The sequence below is a fragment of the Tinamus guttatus genome, unplaced genomic scaffold (assembly GCF_059628265.1).
Source record: "Tinamus guttatus ecotype Peru unplaced genomic scaffold, ASM5962826v1 Tinamus_guttatus_pri_ptg000131l, whole genome shotgun sequence".
In the NCBI taxonomy this organism is placed as follows: Eukaryota; Metazoa; Chordata; class Aves; order Tinamiformes; family Tinamidae; genus Tinamus; species Tinamus guttatus.
Window position 1 is genome coordinate 1,996,476 of NW_028288665.1, and position 21,687 is coordinate 2,018,162.

Sequence of the window (21,687 nt, forward strand, 5' to 3'; positions counted from 1 at the left end):
TTGCAAAGCCTGGGCAAGGCACTCCGCAAAATGTTTGTAATTCCCTGTTTTTGATAGCAATACAGTTTTAATGAAACAGGCATCTCAAAACTTCAACAATTTCATGCACAAACATTCCGAAATAAATACTATATTTTAGGAAGGCAGGCTATTTTTTCTAGGCAAACAGCTGCTTTTGTGATATTTTCAGTTTTGTCAGATTTGTCTGTGAAACCAGTCAAGTCAAACTGCACAAAACTGTGAAAAATTCAGCAGCAATGTATCTTTAGCATCTGCCAGTCATTTGTTTTAGTTGAAGGTTTTCCCAATATTTCTTGCTGCCTCTGACTAGCTTCTAAGATTGTTTATCACTGCACTGCTTCTCTCTAACAGAATTTAAAAGCATTGGAAAAGAAAGGGTAAGAACCTGAGATGACAAAATAAATACAAAAATGCAGTAAAGAAAATATTAAACTCCTACCAAATTCTTCTTCTCCATCCTGGTCATCTATTAAGCCTACTGAGACTCCCAAATCCATACATTTCTTGCTGTGTGCCTTTGACTTCATGTGTTTTGTCAAATTTCCTTAAGAAAGAAACAAAAATTAACCATTCTTTATACAAAAATATACACATAACAACTATACGCAAATAGATACCCAACATGTTCATAGTCTATACAGCTGTATGATACAGATAGATGCACAAATAGATACCCAACATGTTCATAGTCTATACAGCTGTATTTACGATCACCTATATAATTTTATTGTACACTTGCTAGAGCCTTTCGTAAGTTGTCAAGGGCTGTGGAAGATTTGTCATCCTGAATGTTATTAGTTCTCTGGCTACATTTTATGCAGTTCTTTACTTAGATAAAATAGAATAAAAGAGGAAACTTAGAAAATGCTATATTTTACACAGTTGCAAGAGATCTTTCGTTTATTTATGGCAAACTACATAACAGTCTGATTCAGCCTTCAAAATTACGCTGACAGTCAACGTGATTTGCAGATATTTTAGTATTCGATAGGTTCTGTTTTTAGCTTAATCATTTCCACCACAGACCTGTGCCAACAGGTTCCTTTTACCCAAAACTGGAACATGACAACATTGAGCCAAAGTGAACATGTGACTGCCAAGAGGCACCACAGACTGGTTATTGTAAGTCACATACAACGTCATAACCATAATGGCCCTTTTGAGCTCTTTTTTTCTTTAGGAAGAAAATATAGTAAACATCCTCAAAACAGTAGATCACAGAGATCTGTAAATATCACATCTGTGCAATGGATGTTATTACAAGTAACTGCTCACTTCACACTTGAAATTTGGGTTGACTCAGAGAAAACCCGTTACTTCAAGGTATTTCAGTTCAGAAAAGAACAGCTGGTGAAATATTGCTTCTTCTGCGATCATTTTTCATTGAGAATTTTATTCCTGCTCTGAAATGAACCTTGGGCTTTAGCCTAAAATTTGAGATAATTGTTATGAAACTATAAATTACTGCTGAGTGACTAATAAGGAGCAGCTTTTCCAGCTTCACAATACTATATGAAATTACTGATTACTTTGTCCTTCCATGAAGGGCAGTTTAACAGACCACCAAGCACCCACCTCTGTGACTGACTTTGCTAGCAATAATGACATCAGCAGTGCACAGTAATTGCAGAACGGGAAGGGAATACAAATATCTTCTGCAACTGAAATGCAAGAGAATTACAGTGGGCAGAACTTAATTACTTGCACCTGGTCGACATACCTACTCTGCAAAAACTATAATCAAGATCTATCATGTTCTCAGTCGGGCATTTTATCAAAACGATGGCACAACAAAGCAAGATGACTGACGACTCAGTGAGTGCATCAGCACACAGTGCTAAATTTTGATACATATGGAAGTATCTATCCGATTTTCTGCAGTTCTGTGTCCTTTCTTGGAAGCCTTGCACCTCACTACTACGCAATGCTGAAAAGACTAAAAGTACAAATGTTCCTGAGGTTACAGTTTGGGTCATTACAGCTAAATGGCTTACAAAGCCAAGAAAAAAAAATACTGCTTAAAAATTTTTATTCAAAAAGTTTGACTGTGAAATTAACCTGTTTCACTTGTTTTGAGTCCACTCTTTACTATGGACTTTACTCTTTACTTTTAAAGAGTTCCACTCTTTATTATGCATAAACAGGTTTTAAAATACAGGGGCCCATTTTGGGGTCTTAGAAGGTCAAGGGGGAGAATAAATTTGTCCTTCCACAGATTTAAAAAAATAATGAAAAATAATGATTTAATAAAGATCAAATTCTACACTGGAACAATTAGTCGAGTGCCAGTAACAGTCCAATACCAGTGTCATACCACCAGATGATATAGGGACTTGCAATTTTATCTCTGTGTTCCCATTCCTACTTGGCATGAGCAGCTGGCTATCTCATTCATCTCCATCTAACTTTTACCATGCTCCCATATTATTTTCCTATAACACTCACCTACCAAAAGTCTGGCCACACAGCCCATTCTATAAAGATGAGATTATCTAAATGCAGAAAGCAAAGGAAAATACGGAAATAAGAGCCTGCAAATATTGGAAACACTAGGCAATAAAACTCCAGGAAGACAACTTCTTTGTATTATGGGCTACAAAAATTTGTAGAAGAAAAGTGTTATACTTGAGAGAAGTAGAACAAAAAGAGGAAAAAATGTACACTGAAAACTTCCCCTACCTTTAGTTTTGAAGGAGAAGTTGCAGTAGTTGCAATGGTAAGGACGGACATCTGTATGTGTGCGAATATGTTTCTTCAGCATACTGGGTTTCTTGCACCGTATGCCACATTCTTCACAGATATACTTCCCTCTTCCTCTCCCCCGAACGTACACGTAGTCTTCGTTTGATTTATACCTAGTAACAGAATCACAAAAGTAGGGAAGTTAGTTGTAAAGGTAATAAAATTCTAGGTTGAAAACAATAATCTATCAGAATTTTAAAAATCACATAATACATGAAAATGAACGACTAAAAGAACACAAAAAATACTTTTGCGTTCATTTGTTGAACTCACATCTGTATTTTTCACCAAGTAATCAATCATTTGCTTTGAATTAATGGTAGAATCTTTTTTTTTTTTTAAAAAAAAAAAAGCTGTTATCTGACACTAAACATTTCAAAATTTCAAATTTCACCTTTGAAAGATAGACTCTAAAACATGCCAGTTTTTGGAAGGGAGTTTGGGCACCAGAAGGATGTTTTAAAAGAACATCTTTGAGGTTCTACATTTCATTGAAAGGAAGTACAACGCTAGTTATGAGCCCATTACCAATTACTAGATTCATAAATTATGCTCCATTTGAGCTCAGAACTTTTCGAAGTGTCTATGGAATTTTCTGCTTAAAAATCCTCTTTTGTGAGGTGTTGAACATGGCACAACACTGCAGCTAAAGCAACTGTTATTCATATCAGTCATCTCATTTAAAATACTCGTATGAAATACTGTGCATGTACTACTCGCCTTAATAAATATTTCCATGGTTCACTTTAAATTAGGAGTTCTCCTGCCCACGTATACCATGGAAAGCTGCCAGGGAGAGACTGGAGAGCTGCAGTGTATTGCTTTGCCCTGCCCAGTCACCATGACTATATTCTCTCCAGCTGCAATTACTTCACCTCGCTGTGGAATAGCTACGATTTATCACATAACAGAAATATAGCAAAAGAATTTACTGTGTGGCTGTATCTAGTTGCCATTACTGTTGATTAATGTTTGTACTTTGGAAAAAAAAATCTATTGCATTGCTTATTATTCTTTATTTTATTTTCTCCCTCGTATCCCTCACGGCTCTATGCTTCGGATGACTTTCCATTTTTCTTGGAAGCATAAACCAACAGCCACAGATCTCGGTATGGAAACTGTTGTTTAGGAAGAATCAAGCAGGAAGCGACATCTATGCAAAGTCTACAATCAAAAAAAAAGTTATCTTCTCAACAATATCTAGTTTACAAAGTGTAATACTTGCCCTCCATCAAAGATTTTAACTCTTCTTGGTTCAGTTTTGATAAAGGAATTTTCTTTATCATGCTCAGTGCTTGATTCAGAGTTCTCCTTATTGCTGAATTCACTTGCGATCATTTTTTTCCTGTTTAATGCTCGCTGAAAGAAAACGAGATATTTATAAATTTATCATTAAAATTAACATATTTTATGCGCCATTCAAATCTGCAAATTACTATGAATAAAAGCATCATTACTTTTGCAACCCATACTTTTAATAACTATTAAAAAAAACAAAAAAACAAAAAAACATTTTTTATTCTTTACTATGCCCTGAGCCAGCAAACCCTTGTGGAGTTTATGGTACCGTAGGAAACCAGGAATGCTTGAATTTGCTTTCAAAGATACCTCTTCATTCCTCTGGTGAAGGCACAGCTACCTGGCTCACCAATAGCCTTCTATGGAAGGATATTTATATAATCAAACCCGCTTGCTTCCTGAACGGCTACAAACTCACCCCTCTGCCCCAGATGCAGCAACAGAACCACTCAGATGGGGCTCTGCATGAGACAGTGTCCTCCACAATTTGACAAAAGCAGAGACATTTGTTAGTGCACAGCCAGTTACTGGGGCTTTTTATTTATTTTTTTGGTCATTGCCGAAATATCGAAACACTTCACAGCCCCTTCCCAATTCTAGCTCCTGGGTGTCACCCCAGCAGCACACAGAGGGTGGGGGGAAAGGAGCTTCCCTCCTTCCCCAGCTCTCCTTCGACAGCGGCAGTCCTCACGCTGCACCCTCTGACACCAGCGCCCCACGACTGCCAGAGGCACTTTTCATGTGCAGAGCAAGAGGCAAGAAAGGAGGAGAATGCAAAAGGAAGGTACTTACAGGTAATGTTTATGTTTCCAAATATTTTTCGTATATATTATATTCCAAATGTTTTTCAAAAGAGTGTTCCTGTTTTAGTGCCTGATTTGCCTGTCCTCAATTTTGTGATGTTATTAATAGGGAGTGAAGAACCCTTCTGAAGTAGTACTCTGCAGTTAATTCTTACTGCCAGACCAAATTAGAAGAAAAAGTGTACCAGTTGTCTAGCAGAACAAAAATACATTTCTCAATTTCCCCTGGTTATTAATTAAAGATTTTTTTTAGAGGAGGATGAGTTCCCCCAACATTTACCAATTAAAATCTACTTGTAGTCTAGGATATTTATAAAACGGGCAGCAACGAAGGAATGATCCAATTAGCCAGCAATTATTGCTGCTGTATTTATAAACTGTTCTACCCACGTAGCTGGCATACACACCACATTTGCTCATATTGATAACTGAATAAAATCATGAGAGAGATGAGACTGGCCTTATGTTTTCTACTCATTATAAAATTTAATGCTGTAAGCTTGAGAATTCCTGGCAAGCGAAATGACTTCCCTGGCTCACTTAAAATGACTGGTGAATCACACTGGTCATTATATACATCGAAGGGTGACATCACTCTGGCATCGGGTGCTTGCCTGTGTTCCTCCGTGGAATTTCTGCCATGGCCTTTACTTCCTGGCTGATGAGGAGGAGTTAACTCAGATCACAGGAAAAGTGACCTTGTAGATGCAAAGGCCCTAGGAATCTGCGTAAGTGATACCACAGGCTGCAAGTACTGCTCCAATCTGTACTCTTTCCTGCAGTCCTGTCATGGATTTGAGCTGGATTTTCAAGTACCTGAGCACTTCTACTGCAGCACACATGATAATTCTGCCTGTGGGTAGGAAGAAAGAAATTTCACCCTGCAGGTTGTACAGTATTCAAACAAGACAAAAGCAGGGCCAACTCAGAGGTTGAGCTTACTCTAGCGACTCTAACTCAACCATGTTGCAGACCTTATACACTATTTGGCACATGGATTGCTTTTGTTTCCACTACAAACACAGAATAACAAGATGACATTTATAATTTAGCAAGGAAAAGAGTAGCGGAAAATACAGAGTATACATAGTAAGCCCAATACGACATAAGTATTCCCAGTACTTGGAATAATATTACCCTTAAGTGCTCGATCTTTCATTCCTAATACACTAAGTATTTTTTCCACATTTACATTTCAATAATAAAAAAACAAAGGGGTGGGGAGAGGATTCCAGATGTATTTGGCCTGTGCTGTTACCCAAACTATGCTGACACATATCTTTATAATCTATTGTATATTTTCAAACATACAGAAAATAACCCAAGGCCAAATACTCCTAGATTTTCTGATTTTTTTTTCTTATTTCTTTTTTAGCATCTTACATAGAGTTATGCGCCAAGATAAGGTAGTCTACCCCAGGTGTTCAAATAATATCTACTTTTCACTGATGTACTTTAATTGACTAGCTATGTGCTACTTTTACCAGCTGTTTCAGCGATTTAACCATGCAAAATGCTGCCATCACAGAGACATTCTAATTGAAACACTATCCAAGCTGCTGTCACAGAAATCTACAGAAGTGTTCCCTGATAATGAGGAAAAAAAAAAAACTTTTTTAATGCCTAGGAGAAATTCAGAATTGATGCTGAAAAAGACTCAGTAAGCTTGGACTCTACTTATCATTCGGAGCAGCCAGTCTCTAAGCAGTACAGTTTTCTCACATGTAAATCCTCTAACTTATCTCACCTAAAGCTTAGCAAAAACACTAGTAACTGTGAAAAAGGCAGAAAAATGACAGGGTATTCTGTTCGGAGTAACAGAAAAAAATGTTCCTCTCCATAATTACTTATGTCTTCCATTTCTGACAGAGTCTCCTCTTTCTCCTACTATGGAGACACAGATCATGATTCATTTCTACTTCACTCACTTTGCTCCAATGTAGCTCTACTGTCTTCAATTATTGGTATAAAACTGGAAAGAAAACTGCTGTTAGGGCTGCCTGGAGACCAGAGTTCAATAGATACTGCTGGGGCTTTACAACATCCCTTGGAAAAAAACATGCTCAGAGTCTGAATCATCCAAGCTATAAATTTTAGATTATAATATTCATTAAACATTTTTCCCATTGGCACACAGCTACTTAGGGAAAATGTTTTTAATATTTTTCAAGTTTTACTATTTTACACATAAAAATCTTGTGCATTTTACTACTTTCCAGTGGTGAGCCGGACTGTTGTGGCACATAACCCAAGAAAGGAAAGCTTTCCAGTTAGTGGAATGTTTCCACTTTCAGCCTATTCACTCCTGAAAGCCTTCACACTGGAGCACACTGAACATTACCAACTCAGAGAGGGAGTAAAGGATCAGTGTAGAGGCTTCAGAAAGAGCTCCTGATACCATACTGATGATTTCAGGTGAGGAAGTCTGGCAAAATACATACATAAATGAATAAAAGAGGAGTAGAGAGATAAAACCAGCCTCTTCTATGCAAGGGAACCTCAAATTATATTTTAATATGCTGTATTTATTCCAGGAGCTTCCTTCATAATACCATTCTGGGGTGTTTTCTGAATCACTGGAACGTGGCTACTGCACCTATTTGATCGCCTGTGAGCACCAAACTGTGAAGAGCAAACAAAGCCCGGGCTTTCCTTCACGCTTCTGTTTTGCTCACGTGTCTATTCATTTCCCAGGACACCTATTGTTGAAAAAAAAAAAAAACCCCACAGTTCTTTCCTGATAGTGTTTAGAGGTGGTTATGCAGAAACATGAGGTCTCTGTAAAGGTAACTTAATTCTAGGGACAAGACGAGGAACAGTTCAGGGAGTTGCTTTATCTTTGTGAGAAGATCAGCAGCTGAAGTCCCACTAACAGAGCACTCCAAATCATTCTGGAAAAGGCTATGCCTAAAGGAGAAGATGGGAGGGATTAAGGCACCACATTTTTATTATTAATAATAAATTGCACCATAATAGTACTTGAAGCTCTCTGTCAGGTCAGGGTTAAAATGTGCAAACCACTTGAACAAACATCATCTGAATGACAGTCACAACCCCCTGAGATTTACAATCTAAACTGTGGTTCTTTAAGGAATTCAGGACCCCGCCAAGCTTTTAAGCAGGAAATCAATCACATTTTTTTTGGCGGTAACAGAGAATTACTTTGCTAATCTGTTTGTTTTTGTAAAAACGGAATACGAGTTTCTAAAAGGACCTCCAATGTTCTGGTTCCACCCTCAATCTCAACCAGAAATACCCAGTAGGAGAATTAGTGGGCATGAGCAGAATGAGGAATTTCTGTTTTTGTTTCCACTAACCGTGGAGTGTGCAACAAGACTAACTAGAATTTTCCAAGCTGGCATCAGCTGTGCCATTACCAGGTCTAGCTGGAGGCTGGTGATACACAGGTATATTGTAACAGCATTCTCATCATCCTGGAAAGCAGCTGAAAGAGAAACTAGACAAACTCTGGAGGTATTAGGTCACAGTACCTATTCAGGTTGTCTCAAGTTTTAATTTCTGGCATGCTAAACTTTGCTTACACAAGATACCGATTCAATTTTAATTGGTGATTTCTTGCTGTACATTCTTCCTTCACAATGGCTCTAAGTAAAGCGGATAAATCACTCCCAACTCTTCCTTTTCACCACACTAGAGTGCTCATTCAAATGTCAGCAAGAAAGACTGAAGAAAGATTAGTAACTGCGCTTCCTTTATAGAAGCAGCAGAGTAAATGCACATGACAGCTGCCTATTATGGCATTAAATACTCCTATAGCATGTCAAAATATTTTTCAGAATATTGTTATGCATTATTTATATTCTAAACAAAACCTGTTTGTAGACAAAAATTGTTCTTCCTCAGACATACAGTAACTTTACTATTGCAGAACTTCTCACAGATAGTCCTTAAATATAAAATAAACACAAGCTATGACATGACTACTGAGATGTGCTTTTCCTATAAAGAATTGCTCAAATACGTGCAATGAAAACCTAAAACAAAAAAGCAATCTTCTCCCTATTTTTTAAATTTAGCACTATTTAAATGCACCTTATAAAATACACGAGGAAGCAGGCTGAAGAATGCAATATGAGTTTGAACACGTAAAAGGAGGTGACTAATATCGAACTAAAATGCACATCAGTCAGAGCACTGACACAACGTCAGCAGTCTATATGTATTTTCAATACAGAAAAAATGGATTAAGTTTTCATCTCCAAAAAGCATGTTGGCAAAATCACCCATTGACCTCAAGAGAACTAGATTTATCTCTAATACTCCTTAGGGGTTTCAGAATATCTTCTCAACTCCCACTGCAATTCTGAAACTATTTCTTCCCTCTTACGCAGAGCTTCTCATCTTATTTCTCTTTTCCCCACTGACTTGATATCTTAGCAAAACATTTAGCAAACATAGAAATATCCCATGAGGACCTCTGACAGTAGCAGTCTACATCACTCAGCATCAAGAGAAATATATTGCTTCTCCCAAGACAGTGGTACGTTTCCTGAGGAGCAACTGGAGGCCCCATTGATCCAAATCCTCAGCCAGATGCCCAGACATTCAAGCTGCTGGCAGACTGCAGCAGGACACACTGATTAGCTCTCTAAGCAAGCAAAAAATTTGCATGTTCTGGATAATCTCTTGATGATTCTAGAGGAACTAGTTTCAAGACTCAGCTTTTGCCAAAAAAGAGCAAAAGTATATTGAAGAGAATACTGCACACAGGATAAAGAAGAAAGAAGAGCTTGAGACAACCATGTCCCTCCCAGCTCTTTTCAGAAGGCATTAGCTGTGACAGCAAAAGCAAGTATTCAATGCACTAAACAGACACTGACACTTGTCACCAAGTTATAGAGAGCCACATTTAGCCATTCACAGAGTTATCATCAGCTAGCAGGGAACAGCAGTTCAGTGCAAAGAAGCACACGGGTTTGGTCCTGTACAGAAAATGAAATCCCGATCACAAACGGGCAGCACTAACACACCTGAGCAAACGCCAAGTGACCACCCTGCTTTTCCTCATCTGACTGGGGCGTATTATGTGGAGTATTACTGCTCTGAGTATATTCCACTGCAAAAGCTTTAACAGCCTATTTGGAGCAGTAATAATCCGAGAAACCATGAATGTTTTTATGAAAGTAGTAATTTTGTTTTAAATGTTACTATTTTTGTCATTATTTTAACCCACTGATTGGCGGGAGAGGTGGGAAATTGGACACTACTCCACCCACAGCTGGATGATCAGCAATGTTGAAAAATATTTCTATAGTGTATCCATGGACACCTAACTCAGCGTGAGAGCTCTCTTATAACAGAAAACATGAGCTGATTTTGAAGGCAAAATACACAGCTATGATTTTCAATTAACCTCTTTTAAGTTAACAGTGTTTAAAGCATGTTTATCCTGGAACTATTTTTGCTATATCCTTTATATTAAAAAATACATTAAAAAGATAGCCAAATACATTTCTTCTGAAACAAAGACTTCACATAGAGATTTAAATCCAGGAACTAATTTCCGTGAAGTGGATAAATCTTTTTTTAACAGGCTTCTTAATGGAATTAATTAAGATCTTTTCAGCAGTTTAATCCTGCATACCTAAGTAAGTATATATATTGTACATGTCATTATTCGAAATCAGGGAGGAAAAAAAAAAAGGCAGGCATATCCCATTCTCTAAAACATAAGTAGGTAAGTTTTCTAAAGTACATTCTCTGTAAATGATCAATATACATCAAGCATAATTTAAATACCTTGGTTAAGCTGTTCTTCCACTTGCTTGAATAGACCAGTATGTCACATCTGGGATGAGTGGTTCTAGCTTGGGTGTATAGTGGCTTTTCAACCTTCTGTTTGGAATCAAGGAGCGAAAGGGCTACCTTTGTCAGCAAACCAAGTGGATTGGGATTGTTGGGGCTAATGGTCCACGTAGAATAGGCTGAAATTTTCTGGTCACTCTGCAGCAGATGTAGTGGTTTTCTCTTCGTGAGGTAACACCAGGTAAAGTTTGTGGAGGTCTTGAGGCTTGGAAATGACAACCTCTGCAGTTCTCCTGCGCTCGCTGCAGCCAGGGTGCTTCCAGGCTTTGCATGACCCTGGCTGCCAATTTGCTTGCTCTCGTTACCAGCACTCGGAGACCTTCTTTCTTGACTGCCACTCACAGGCTTTGGCAGAGGACTCTGGTTATTCCCTGGAGACAACTCCGATGCTTTTCTAACCGCAAGCGCTGCTGATGCTGACAACTTCGGGTCTTCCGATTCTGGCGACTCCTTTAGGGGTTCTGCAGTGCCCGTTTCGGGATGACAGTCGGGCAGCACCACGTCTGCAGCACCAGCTTGGCTGCTTTTTTCCTGCTGCGGAACACCATCGGGATCTAACGGGTGACTCTCCAGAGGCTCCGTGGTGCACACCTGTCTCACCAAAACTGGTTTCTTCTGCTTACTGGCAGCGTCACCAGACCGAAGGTTCAGGGAATGCGAGGGTCTGGCATCTGCCATGCAGGCAGCTCCGCTCTCATCCTTAACCCGTTTTTGCTGCTTTTCCATGGCAATATCTAAACTGTTGGCTGGGGAAAGCATTCGTTTACTTGAAGCTGTAGCTTCCTGCTGAGGGAAGAGTCCACTAACTGGCACTTTCTGAATAATATTCAAAGAGCTGGACAAGGGTGAATGTCTGGTTCCATTATCAGGTAGTGAGTTTTCAAATTCAAACAAATTTGGCAAAGTCCTCTGACAGTCTTTGTGAGATTTTGGCAGCTGAGTTTTACCTTCAAGCATTGGCACCGACACAGCATTTGATTTACAAGCAGATTGACTGCCTTGTTCCTGGGTCACTAAAATGTGAGGAAGGGGTGTAACAGTTGCAAAGCCATAGGATGGCATGCTGTTATGAATTCGGACAGGAACTATAAAAGGAGGAATTGGGTGCATCTGGCTGCTGCAGTTGTTAGGGACAATCTGTTTTAGAGGAGGCACGGAATATGGATTAGATGTATTATCAGACAATTTAGTCTGCATTTCAAAAGGGGAAGCATTCTGGTCTGCCCCAACCTGGCATGGAACAGTCTGAGTTGCTGAAGTATTTTTTAATAACTTAGAAGTGAATGGCTGACCTACATGCAATGTTTTAACTTGAAGCTGATACTTGGGTGCAAAGCAATCCCTGCTTTCAGCGGGGTGACATGAAAGCGGGTAGGTATTTGCTTGCTCTCCTTGGGCTGAGGTTTTAGTAGATGCCTGGGAAGGCTGCTGCAAGGATGGTTGTCCCAGATTACTCAAGACACGGTCTGGAGGCTGCTGAGCTGAAGGCAGGCTAACAGGATTGCAACCGCGAACTGCAGCGTGGGGCCTGGAGGGAGTCTGAGAATGCTGAGTACTCGAAGGGAACTCCACTGCAGACTTGCTGCAGGTTTGCAACCTATGAAACGGCACCGCGGGCGCATCCGCAGCGTGAGCAGTCTGAAGGGAAGTTGATTTAACTTGAGGCTGATGGTTTTCTGGAGCAATATTTAAAGATATTTGTCTTACGAATGGTCCCCTCCTCCTTTCTAGCAGAGGCACGTGCCCAGTAACACCGTTCCCAGAAGACGATTTTGGAGTGGCTACCTCTACAAGTGAGGCAGGTTTCGATGGAGACATACTGCCACAGTCAAAAGACTTACTCCTGTAGTCTACAACCTCCATGGATGGCTGCGTGCAGCTGATTTGCTCAGATGAAGCACGTCTCATTTCCCTGTAATGAGGACCTGGAACACCTAGTACATTAGAGCCAGCAGGAATCATAAGAAATTCCGCTGACTTATTAATAAGCTCTATTTTGGAAGGATTCTCAGCCTTGGAAATCTCATCTTTATCAAGCGAAGCTGAAAAACTAGAGGCATGGGACAAACTACTTTCCCGACTTAGACTCCTGGACAGTGTGGAGTCAATGCTCGACTCCGCAGATGAATGTTCCATCTCAGCCAAGCGAATTCTTTTCTTCTTTGGTGGAAGCTTTTCTGTGGGCAACTTTGACAGAGTTTCACTACGCTGTGGCCAGTTAAATCTTTCCGTCTTTTCCTGATCACTATATTGGTTTTCTTGGTCCCTGTCTGGTTCTTCTGTGACCAGTATTTCAGGAACCTGGATGTTGTGTTGGCGAACAAGCCTTGATGGCTGAAGTGGTGCACTTCTCTCGTGAGAAACCACCCGATTACTCTGAGCTTCCCCCCGCGGTGCTTCCGATGACAGTGGCTGATGATGCTGGGAAGGATTCAGATGACAGTGCCTATCCTCTTGGATTACAATCGTATTCAAAGAGCAGTGCTTTGCAACTTTGTTGGGCTCTTGAAAAGAAACTGGTGAGACCCTTTCAAAAGACTCTGATTTCTCAAAGGAGCTATTTCGGCTCAGTGAATTAGTATGCTGTATTACTGAAATGCCAGTCCCTTGCCTTTTCAGCTCCACCTTTTCTTGTGCAACTGAACTCGTCTGCTTTTCAATAAGTGGAGCCATCTTTAGCTCCGTAGTCTGATCTGTGCCTCGAGCCACAAGCTGAATTTGTGAACTTTGAAGAGCAACATTGCTTTGCTGCTGCGAACCTACTACTGTTGCACTGTGTTTTGACAGACTGGAAGCATTTGACGGTTTACTTTGGCTGTCTGCATTCTTTGATGACATATTTGTGTCATTTTGCTGTGGGTCATCATCATCTCCAACACTTTTCATTTTCCTTCTTTTCCTTATCTGAGGCGTCTGTTCCCAGACACCAGTTGAACCAGTGACGCGGTAGTGCAGAATTTGAGGCTGTGTACTATTGGGAACAGTTTTATGCTCAGGCTCGCGGATTGCCGCTTTGGTTTTAGGTCCGTGCAATTCGGAACAATAAAACTTCTTGTGGTTTTCAAAATTTTCCAGTTTTCTGTATCTGTTTCTGCAGGTTTCACACTCAAACATTGTTCCTCGCACTTGGGGCGACTTCTTTGCCTTTTCTAAATTTGATCCTTGCGCCAGTGACTTGCTCCGTTGCAATAAAGATTCATTTGATAAATTACATCCAAGGTAATTCTCTTCTACGGAAGAAAGATTACGTACCGACCCAAGAACTTGACTTTCACCAGTAGAAGAATCTTCTATTGCCGCCTGTCGAACAAGAGTCCGAGGATGCCCACCTTGGTTCAGTGGAGTAGCAGGTCCTGATACAAAGACATCATCATATAAAGAGCCAATTTTATCATCGAACGATTGACTTCCTCGAAGTGGATGAGGGGGAGGTATTACATTTGGAGGTACGGCTGAGTAACTGGTAGTAGGCATAGAATTACTTCTTGTTATAGGCAAACAGTCAAGGGATGGTACAGACAGAAGAAAAACTTGCTTTGATTTCTCTGTGGGCGTGAAAGGAGACTTTGGTATATCTGAGCTTGAGCTCGTCCTTCTTCCCATGGGCTTTAAATCAAACTGGAAGGAATCCTTAAATATATAGGATTTTGGTGAATCTATGCTTCCTCTTCTTGAAAGGGATGTTCTTCTTGGTTTCACGCTATCTAACTGTTTGTCATCCACAACAGCTTCATTATCAGAAATTAGCTTTGAGATACGCTCCTCGAGGGTTTTTGTTGCCATGGGTGGTCGCATTTGGCCAGAGAGAATCAGATTTTTTTCAGCACAAACTGTCTGAACCACAGATGCAACTATTCCACTCGCTCGCGGCACACAGGGCAGGTTTTTATTTGCATCTTTTTCAGAAGTCGGCAGTCCTCTTACAAGAGGCGCCGGTGGGCTCATCGTTTGATCAGCACTTTCAGAACGAGAGAAATAACCGGAATCGGTACTGCCCAAACTTCTAGGGCTCAAAAGGCATTTTCCTTGCTGATCTTGGGAACAATCAGTCGCCTGTTGTCTCTGGAGCTGAGCGTGCACGGCTCCTACTGCAGACCCTAGCTGTTCCTCTGATAGACCCATTTCTATCTTTTGTTGCTGCTTTACGTCAGTCTCCTTGAAGGAGGTTGTGTGTGCTACATTTGACTGAAGATTTGTCACTTTAAAATCTCCTTTCTTCTGTGCTGCAGCAAGCTCAGCTGCTGCATCTGTGACTTTTGGACTATCGGCCCTTAAAGGAGAGACATTAACAGGATGAACTACTACTTTTGGTAAAGCTGCCCTCACTTGTGGTTCTGTATCACATAACGAGGAATCACCCGCTACAGAGTCTGGGTTGCTCAGTGGAACAGGGCTTCCTTTCCGTAAAGTTTCTGAACTTGAAATTACTTTCACTATTTGTGAAGGCTCCAGTTCTTGCTCATCTTGTCTTTCGTCTGCAGTGCCTTCATCTTCACTTTCACCACTCTCTTCCACGTCGGAGTGAATACTAAGTGCTTTGTCTGAGTCATGAGACAAGAAGAGACCGCCAGAATCTGGCTGTAGGACAAGCCCGAGCTTGATAGCATGTGCATGAGATTTCTTGTGCTTGTACAGATTGCTTTTGGTTTTAAATGAAAACCCACATGTCACACAAGGGTACGGTCGCTCTCCGGTATGAGATCGGATATGCTTTTGGAGAACACTGGGCTTGGCACAGGCCCGATTACAGTACTCACAGACGTACTTCCCGAGTTTTTTAGGCTTCTGGTCTTTCAGGAGATTACATATTTGCTCTACACCATGATTTACAACCGATGCTATCTGGGCTGAGCTGTAGGTGGGACCTATTGACAAGTGTGTGGAACTGGACGTGTTAATTGGCAAAGGTGAAGGTGCATTAGCTACTAACTGGCTTTGAGGAAAAACCTGAGTTACCGTGGACGATGAGGTGTGAACGATAGAAGAGGTTACTGCTATACTGTAAATCTGCTGGAGTTTGGGGTTTTCTTGACTCTGCTGTTGCACCACTGGTCTGGCGAAACTCGGACACACAACAACCTGGTGATTTTGTTGACTGGTCTTTGTAATGAGGTCTTGAGAATGAGCAATTGATTGGATCTGTGCTTGTCCACTCTTAGCTGTCATTGCTACATGAACACTGTTTAAAGCACACGGGTAGTAGTGTGATCCAGCTGCCAACTCACGCTGGGACAAAACAGACGGATTTTGGACACTCATCGTATTGGAGGTGAGACTAGAAGAGGTGCTTACAGTTTTATTTGGTCTCAGCTTCTCTCCCTGCATCCCGTAAGGGGGGCACTCTTGTGCCAAGGTGTTCAGTTCAGGCTCCATAGCTTTTAGCAACACATCGAAGGCAGTGCGAGTGCATGGGGACGCAGTACTACCATCATCAAAAGGAATACATTCATTACTGTCAGTCTTTGCTTTGCTTGATAAGGAGTTAGGCTTCTTCTCCGGCGAATTTAATCGGTTTGCCTCAGAATCCCCCCCTGCCTGTTTACTCAGCTCCGAGGACGGAGGTGCCAGGGAAAGCTTCGTCTGCCCGGACGACGTCTCCAATTTGGCTGTTTCGGCACCAATCTCAGTACCAAGTGCTCCTCCGTTCTGCTTGGTACACTGCTTCCCATTCTGCACAGGTAAGTGGTTCTGCGCCTTGGTGGGCTCTGAGGCATCTGGAAGAGCCTTTAATGGTGAAGGCTCTACATTTTGTTTAATCTTGGCTTCGGTGGGGCTTCTCAAAGGCGATTTTGGTATTTTTTTTAGGTGGTTTTCAGTTACAATCTTTTTCCTTTTCACGCCCTTAATTGCATCTGAGGTTCCTCTTGTACCAGCATCTGTGATTTCTGTTTAAGCATAAAGAGAACAAAAAATATTAAACTGCATAATGCATTTTATTTTTATTTATGCTATTCTATCATCTCTTAGTTTCAGCTCTAAGAGTAGTTCATGCACTAAGCCCTAGGGCAACAAAACGGTCCATCTCTCAAGCCTCTGACATTTTAATACTAATGTATCTTCCTGAGTATCTATTTTACTTTAATCTAAAAAGAGTAATGCTTTCCAACTTATGCTATAAAACATTACAGTAGTAATTTACTATAGGAAAAGCTGCAAAGAGTTTTTTTTTTTTTAATAAAGGCTAATTGACAGGTATTTCAGTATTTATAGAAACTCCTTTTCAAATAAAGTAAAAATAATCTTTTGCACTTGTTTAAAAATTCAAATCATTATAGCAGGAAAATGAAGAACCAAGACACACATCCATTTTCATGTCATATTTGTCCGTTTTTCCATCTATATGTTGCAGTAGTCAAGGAAAGAAGACAACTTCCTCATGGTTATATCTGTAAGTGGATTTATCATGGAAATGGCACAAACCACCCACACCATCTGTCAAATACTGAATTTCAGAGCTCCAATTACTGAACTTCAGTAGCATTTCAGATGAGCAGCTACTGCAGATGAATAAAATCAGTCACACTTAAATGATTTTCCATTTGTGCATCAAGAAACAAAATAAACTAAATTTGAATTATTTCATTACTAGCTACACTTGTTGCTCATTTTAAGTAGGTATGCACAGGGAGTTTCAGGGGTATAGCGAATAGCAAATTAATTGCTATGCTATTCAGCAGAATAATTTAATAATTTTGTAGCAAGTACATGTAATAGTTTGTACAGAGTCCAATTTCCTCCAGAACAAGAAAGCCATATTGACTGAACTTCGGTTTGGATATTTAGAAACCTTTTATTTATTTATTTTTTAAATATTGACTCCTGATGTTACACACCTTCATTCATTCATCTCAACAGTATCACAGTTAATCTGATAGTTAAGTATATTTTACCTTGCTCTGAGCACACAAACACCTAGACAATCACTGCCACCGTCTCTGTGGTAGTGACTGCACAGGAAGCCGAGTATTGAACGAATGTAAATCCATCTCAAACTTTACTCTAACAACTCATTCATTTGGCTGCTAGCCAAAAACCAGACCCATCCGATTGCCACTGCTCAAAGCAAAGCAGAGTTACGGTGTGACTGGAAGGCCAATGCCTGGCTGAGAAGTTGTAGCTGTACCTGAGCCTATAAACTCAGTCCATTTTTCAGAACACACATTTTAGCCACAGCTGATCACAAAACCGTGAGGAAGCTCTCTCACCAAAGCTATTTCAGTCTATCCACTTGCTTCAATAACTCAGTTTCACCCCAGAGTCAATTATCTGTCCTGAAAGAAATACTTGAAAGAGCTTCTGCTGAAATCTTGGGTTTTCTTTCTCTTTTCACAACTGCAGCTCATTATTTACAGCATAACTTCATGCGTTTTGAGAAGCAGGATTGAGTAACTCCATGTAGCAAAGGAGCTTTTGTGCAATTCTATATAAACGCAAGCCCTAAGACAACATATTGTCAGAGTTCACAAGGGGGCAAGGGGAGAAAACATGTATTTCCTAGTGCTGATCAATCCAACAGCCCCTCTCCAGAGGCCATCAAGAACACCCCCTTGCAGAAACACCAGCTGGCTTCCAGGCTGCAGAAGGAAGGAAGGAAGGAAACGTGTACGTGCATCTGATGAGACAGGAGCTGATGAATCCAGGGTGAAATTCCTGCTCCATTTAAAGGAAATCCAGGCAACGCCTACAGCCAGTCTAGCAGAAGAGGATGCAAAGTGCCCAGCAGAAACAAGATGACAGTTTGCCCCAAGCCAGACCATAACTTGATGGGAATGCGTGCTAAGGACAAAACTTGGGCACCTGGAAGTTCAAAATCTTGCGCCAGATTGGAAGTCATTACTACACATATAGTAGTCATTCAGGGCAAAGAGATATGCTGGAGATTTCCTTTCAAAGCAAAAGATTAACACTACCTAATACATAATGTACCTGCGCCTATGGAAGTTTGCATTCTGCAGAGCCTGACATAACCTGACTTTCTCACAGCCTCTCTAGAGGAGATTTAACTGTGAAGAGTGGGATACTGTTTTGTCACATTTGGCAGTCTCATAAAAGACGCATCGCCTCTAAAATTCATCTCCAGAACTCGTGGCTTTGAATCTCAACCGTGGGGAGTTCCTCTTCATCTTGTGCACTCAGAAAGAAATCCATGCAGGAATCTTTCATTTAACCTTTAAGTGAACTTTGCACTTACTGCTTTAGTACCAAAACCTATTCATATTAGGCTGGATTTAGCATATTCAAAGCAGATCTGCCTGTTGCTTTGCAATTAAACGAGCATCTTACACAAATAAATGATCACCGATATTAATAATGGTAGTTCTGTCAAACTGCAGTCTACCATCTGCCCAGTAACAACAATTTCACATGAATCAAAGAGCGAAATCGCTCGGTAACTACATGTTGGCCACAGCTTGGCGGTCCCTCAGAAGGAGGGCCACGTTAACAGGGTGTGAGTAGCGCGGTTCCCTTCAGGACGCTCAGCTGAGGAGCCGGGAGCGCCCGTGCAACACGAACGCCGCACGGGAAGAGGGGACGCAAGCCAGGAATGTCCAGGAGAACTCATGCACACAAAAAGCCTCAAAGATGGCAGGGCAACCAAGCAAATGCCTGACCCCCACCCGAGGCCTCAGCTTACTCAGCAGCTGCTGTTCCCGGGTTGCAGCAATCCTGAGCGGAGCAGCAACCGTGCTCAAACTGGGCCCCACCAGTAAGCTGGAAATCAGCACTCCTGAAGGACTGAATGCGGCCTGAGAAAGCCTTAGACAAAGTACAGATGTGGCTCTAATCTGTCAATGAAGTGACTAAGAATTTGTATTTGTTTTGAAAAGAAGATCCGATTTTTTTCTATAAGCTATTTACTTTTATGCTTGCAAAAATACAGTCCAACACATGCAAAATCATAAAGATGTTTAGGAAATTGTTTGAAAATAAAAAAATAATAATCAAAAGTTATATATTACATAACATTCAAAAATGGGCATTTATAATCAGTGATTGTGTTGCTTCTGCATCAAAAAGCTCTTGTCTTTTTGACTCTACTGCTTACATCTCCTGTGATTTCAGAGATGAGAGTCTTAGCTGCGCACCAGTGAACCAGTCTATAAAATCCTGCAGAAATGGACTTTCTCAACAATAGCTTCACTAGGCTCAGCAGTAGCAAAAGTCCTGCGCTGTACCTTTGTCCTTGATAATATGGAAATACATATTATTAATGGAAATATTCACCTCAAGCTTACTAATCTCCAGACTTTTAGGAGAAAAAAAGGAATATTCAACAACTTATTTTCACTTACTTTCAGCTTTTTATTCCTTTTGTATAAATGCTCTTTTTTAACTTCCAATTTATGTTGAAGATATTCCAGTAAACATTTGTGAATTTACAGCTACCTGACTGCAAAGAGATCCACTGTGTCACTATTTCTAGAGGCAACAAGAAACCTGGCAGAGAATATCAGTCCCGGAGTGCTAACTGTGCTGGGCTTGGGAGCTTCCAGCTTGCACGAGGGTGGAAACTAACCAGGCCCATGGCAGGCTACCGGCTTCCACCCATCTCAACAAGCTGACCACAACCAGAGAGAACGTAAAACGTCCTGGTATGGAAAAAGAGTAAAAGAGGACTATTTCCTGCTTGTTCTGCCACTCCTTTACAGACTCTGCTCACTCCCCCGTGCTTTCACAAAGCACTTTCCCTCTTCAGCTAGTAAAGCTGCTGCAGGAAGTCCTCCTTCTCTTAGTTGGTGAGCTCTTCTCACCTTTTTTTTAAGCGCTGTCCCTTCAATCTGATGTCTACAAAGTCTTTTTTTTCATAAACTTTATTACATCAGATAGGATTAAGCGGCCTGGCCCAAGAGAACAGGTAACAAGGCCATTGGGCTCAACACCTCACTCTGCCCAGAGCATCTCTTGGCTTTCCTGTCTCTCTCTCCCATGTTTCCTTCCTTCTGCGTTTCTATCAGCGCTATTTTGCTTTCAATTCTGCTTTTTCACTAGGAATTCCGCACTTAAAACATGACAAGACTACCTGGTGTTGCTACACATGACTTTGTGCACCTCTAATTTCCTTACTGCTCTTTGCTCTACATGGAAGAAATGGAGCAAAACATCAGAACTGTGATGGTGCAGACAGCAAACTAGCGCAGTGACTCACGCAGCCAAGGCAGAGTCTAAGCACCCGGATTTGTTCTTCCTGCGCGTTCACGCGCAAAGTAGACAATGTCATGACAAAATGATCTCAATGGTTTTGTTTAAGTAACTTTCAGAGCTGCCTGTCTCGAAGCCTACGTGTTATTATAACACCCACGCTCCTTCTCTCCCTTCTAATGTGCTGTACTAAAAAAATAGGAAAAGAATAGGGAACTGAAGCAAAGCACCAAGCTGCCTTCCCTCCCCGTGCCGCTCTGGGAATTTAGCGCACAGCAGCACTGACTGCCCCCACGGACCAAAGAACAGCAATTTCCATCGTTTCACCTACTCATTTGACACAACACGGTAAGTTTTAAAACCATAGCAGGCACACAAACAAAAATCAGATTTTTCCAATCAAAGCCTGTGTGCCTAAGTCTGTACTTTGGCTCGAGAGAACTGCTGTTGAAATCGAGCCTCTTTCGAAAGTGTTTAAATACCAATTCATAAGCTCAAAGGTGAGAGAGACCATAGCTAAAGATCTTTTGGATAAAGCTAAACTTCCTGGTGGCTTTAAGTAGTCAAAATATTCTTACACTTGCCATCTGATGCTTATTTAATTTTCATTTTGCTGGAACTTGTATGCTTCAAGGAGGAATCACTCCACTGAGTGTTTCTATGAATAGAGGAGGAAGAAAATTCTGGGATAAAGAAATAAGCCCAATATGAGGTCACCAGGATTGACATTAAATCTTACTACACTTTTATTATTTATTAAATTATTTCTCTAAATATCATGCTGTCTCCTGGATCTTAATTAAGTACTATTAATGGTATTTTTCCTATAATTATGTTCTTTCCAAAGTGCAAAAAA

General features: G+C 40.7%; 1 protein-coding gene across 1 annotated transcript in view; it reads right to left on the minus strand.

Annotated features, from left to right (window-relative positions):
- Positions 1-21,687, minus strand: part of HIVEP1 (HIVEP zinc finger 1) — a 108,803-nt gene that overhangs the window by 13,706 nt on the left and 73,410 nt on the right. Inside the window, exons 4-7 of the mRNA XM_088521748.1 lie at positions 10,626-16,576; positions 3,989-4,122; positions 2,701-2,876; positions 461-565 (exon numbers count right to left, since the gene is read on the minus strand). Of these exons, the coding sequence (XP_088377874.1) occupies positions 461-565; positions 2,701-2,876; positions 3,989-4,122; positions 10,626-16,576 (6,366 nt within the window). The remainder of the gene's footprint in view (positions 1-460; positions 566-2,700; positions 2,877-3,988; positions 4,123-10,625; positions 16,577-21,687) is intronic.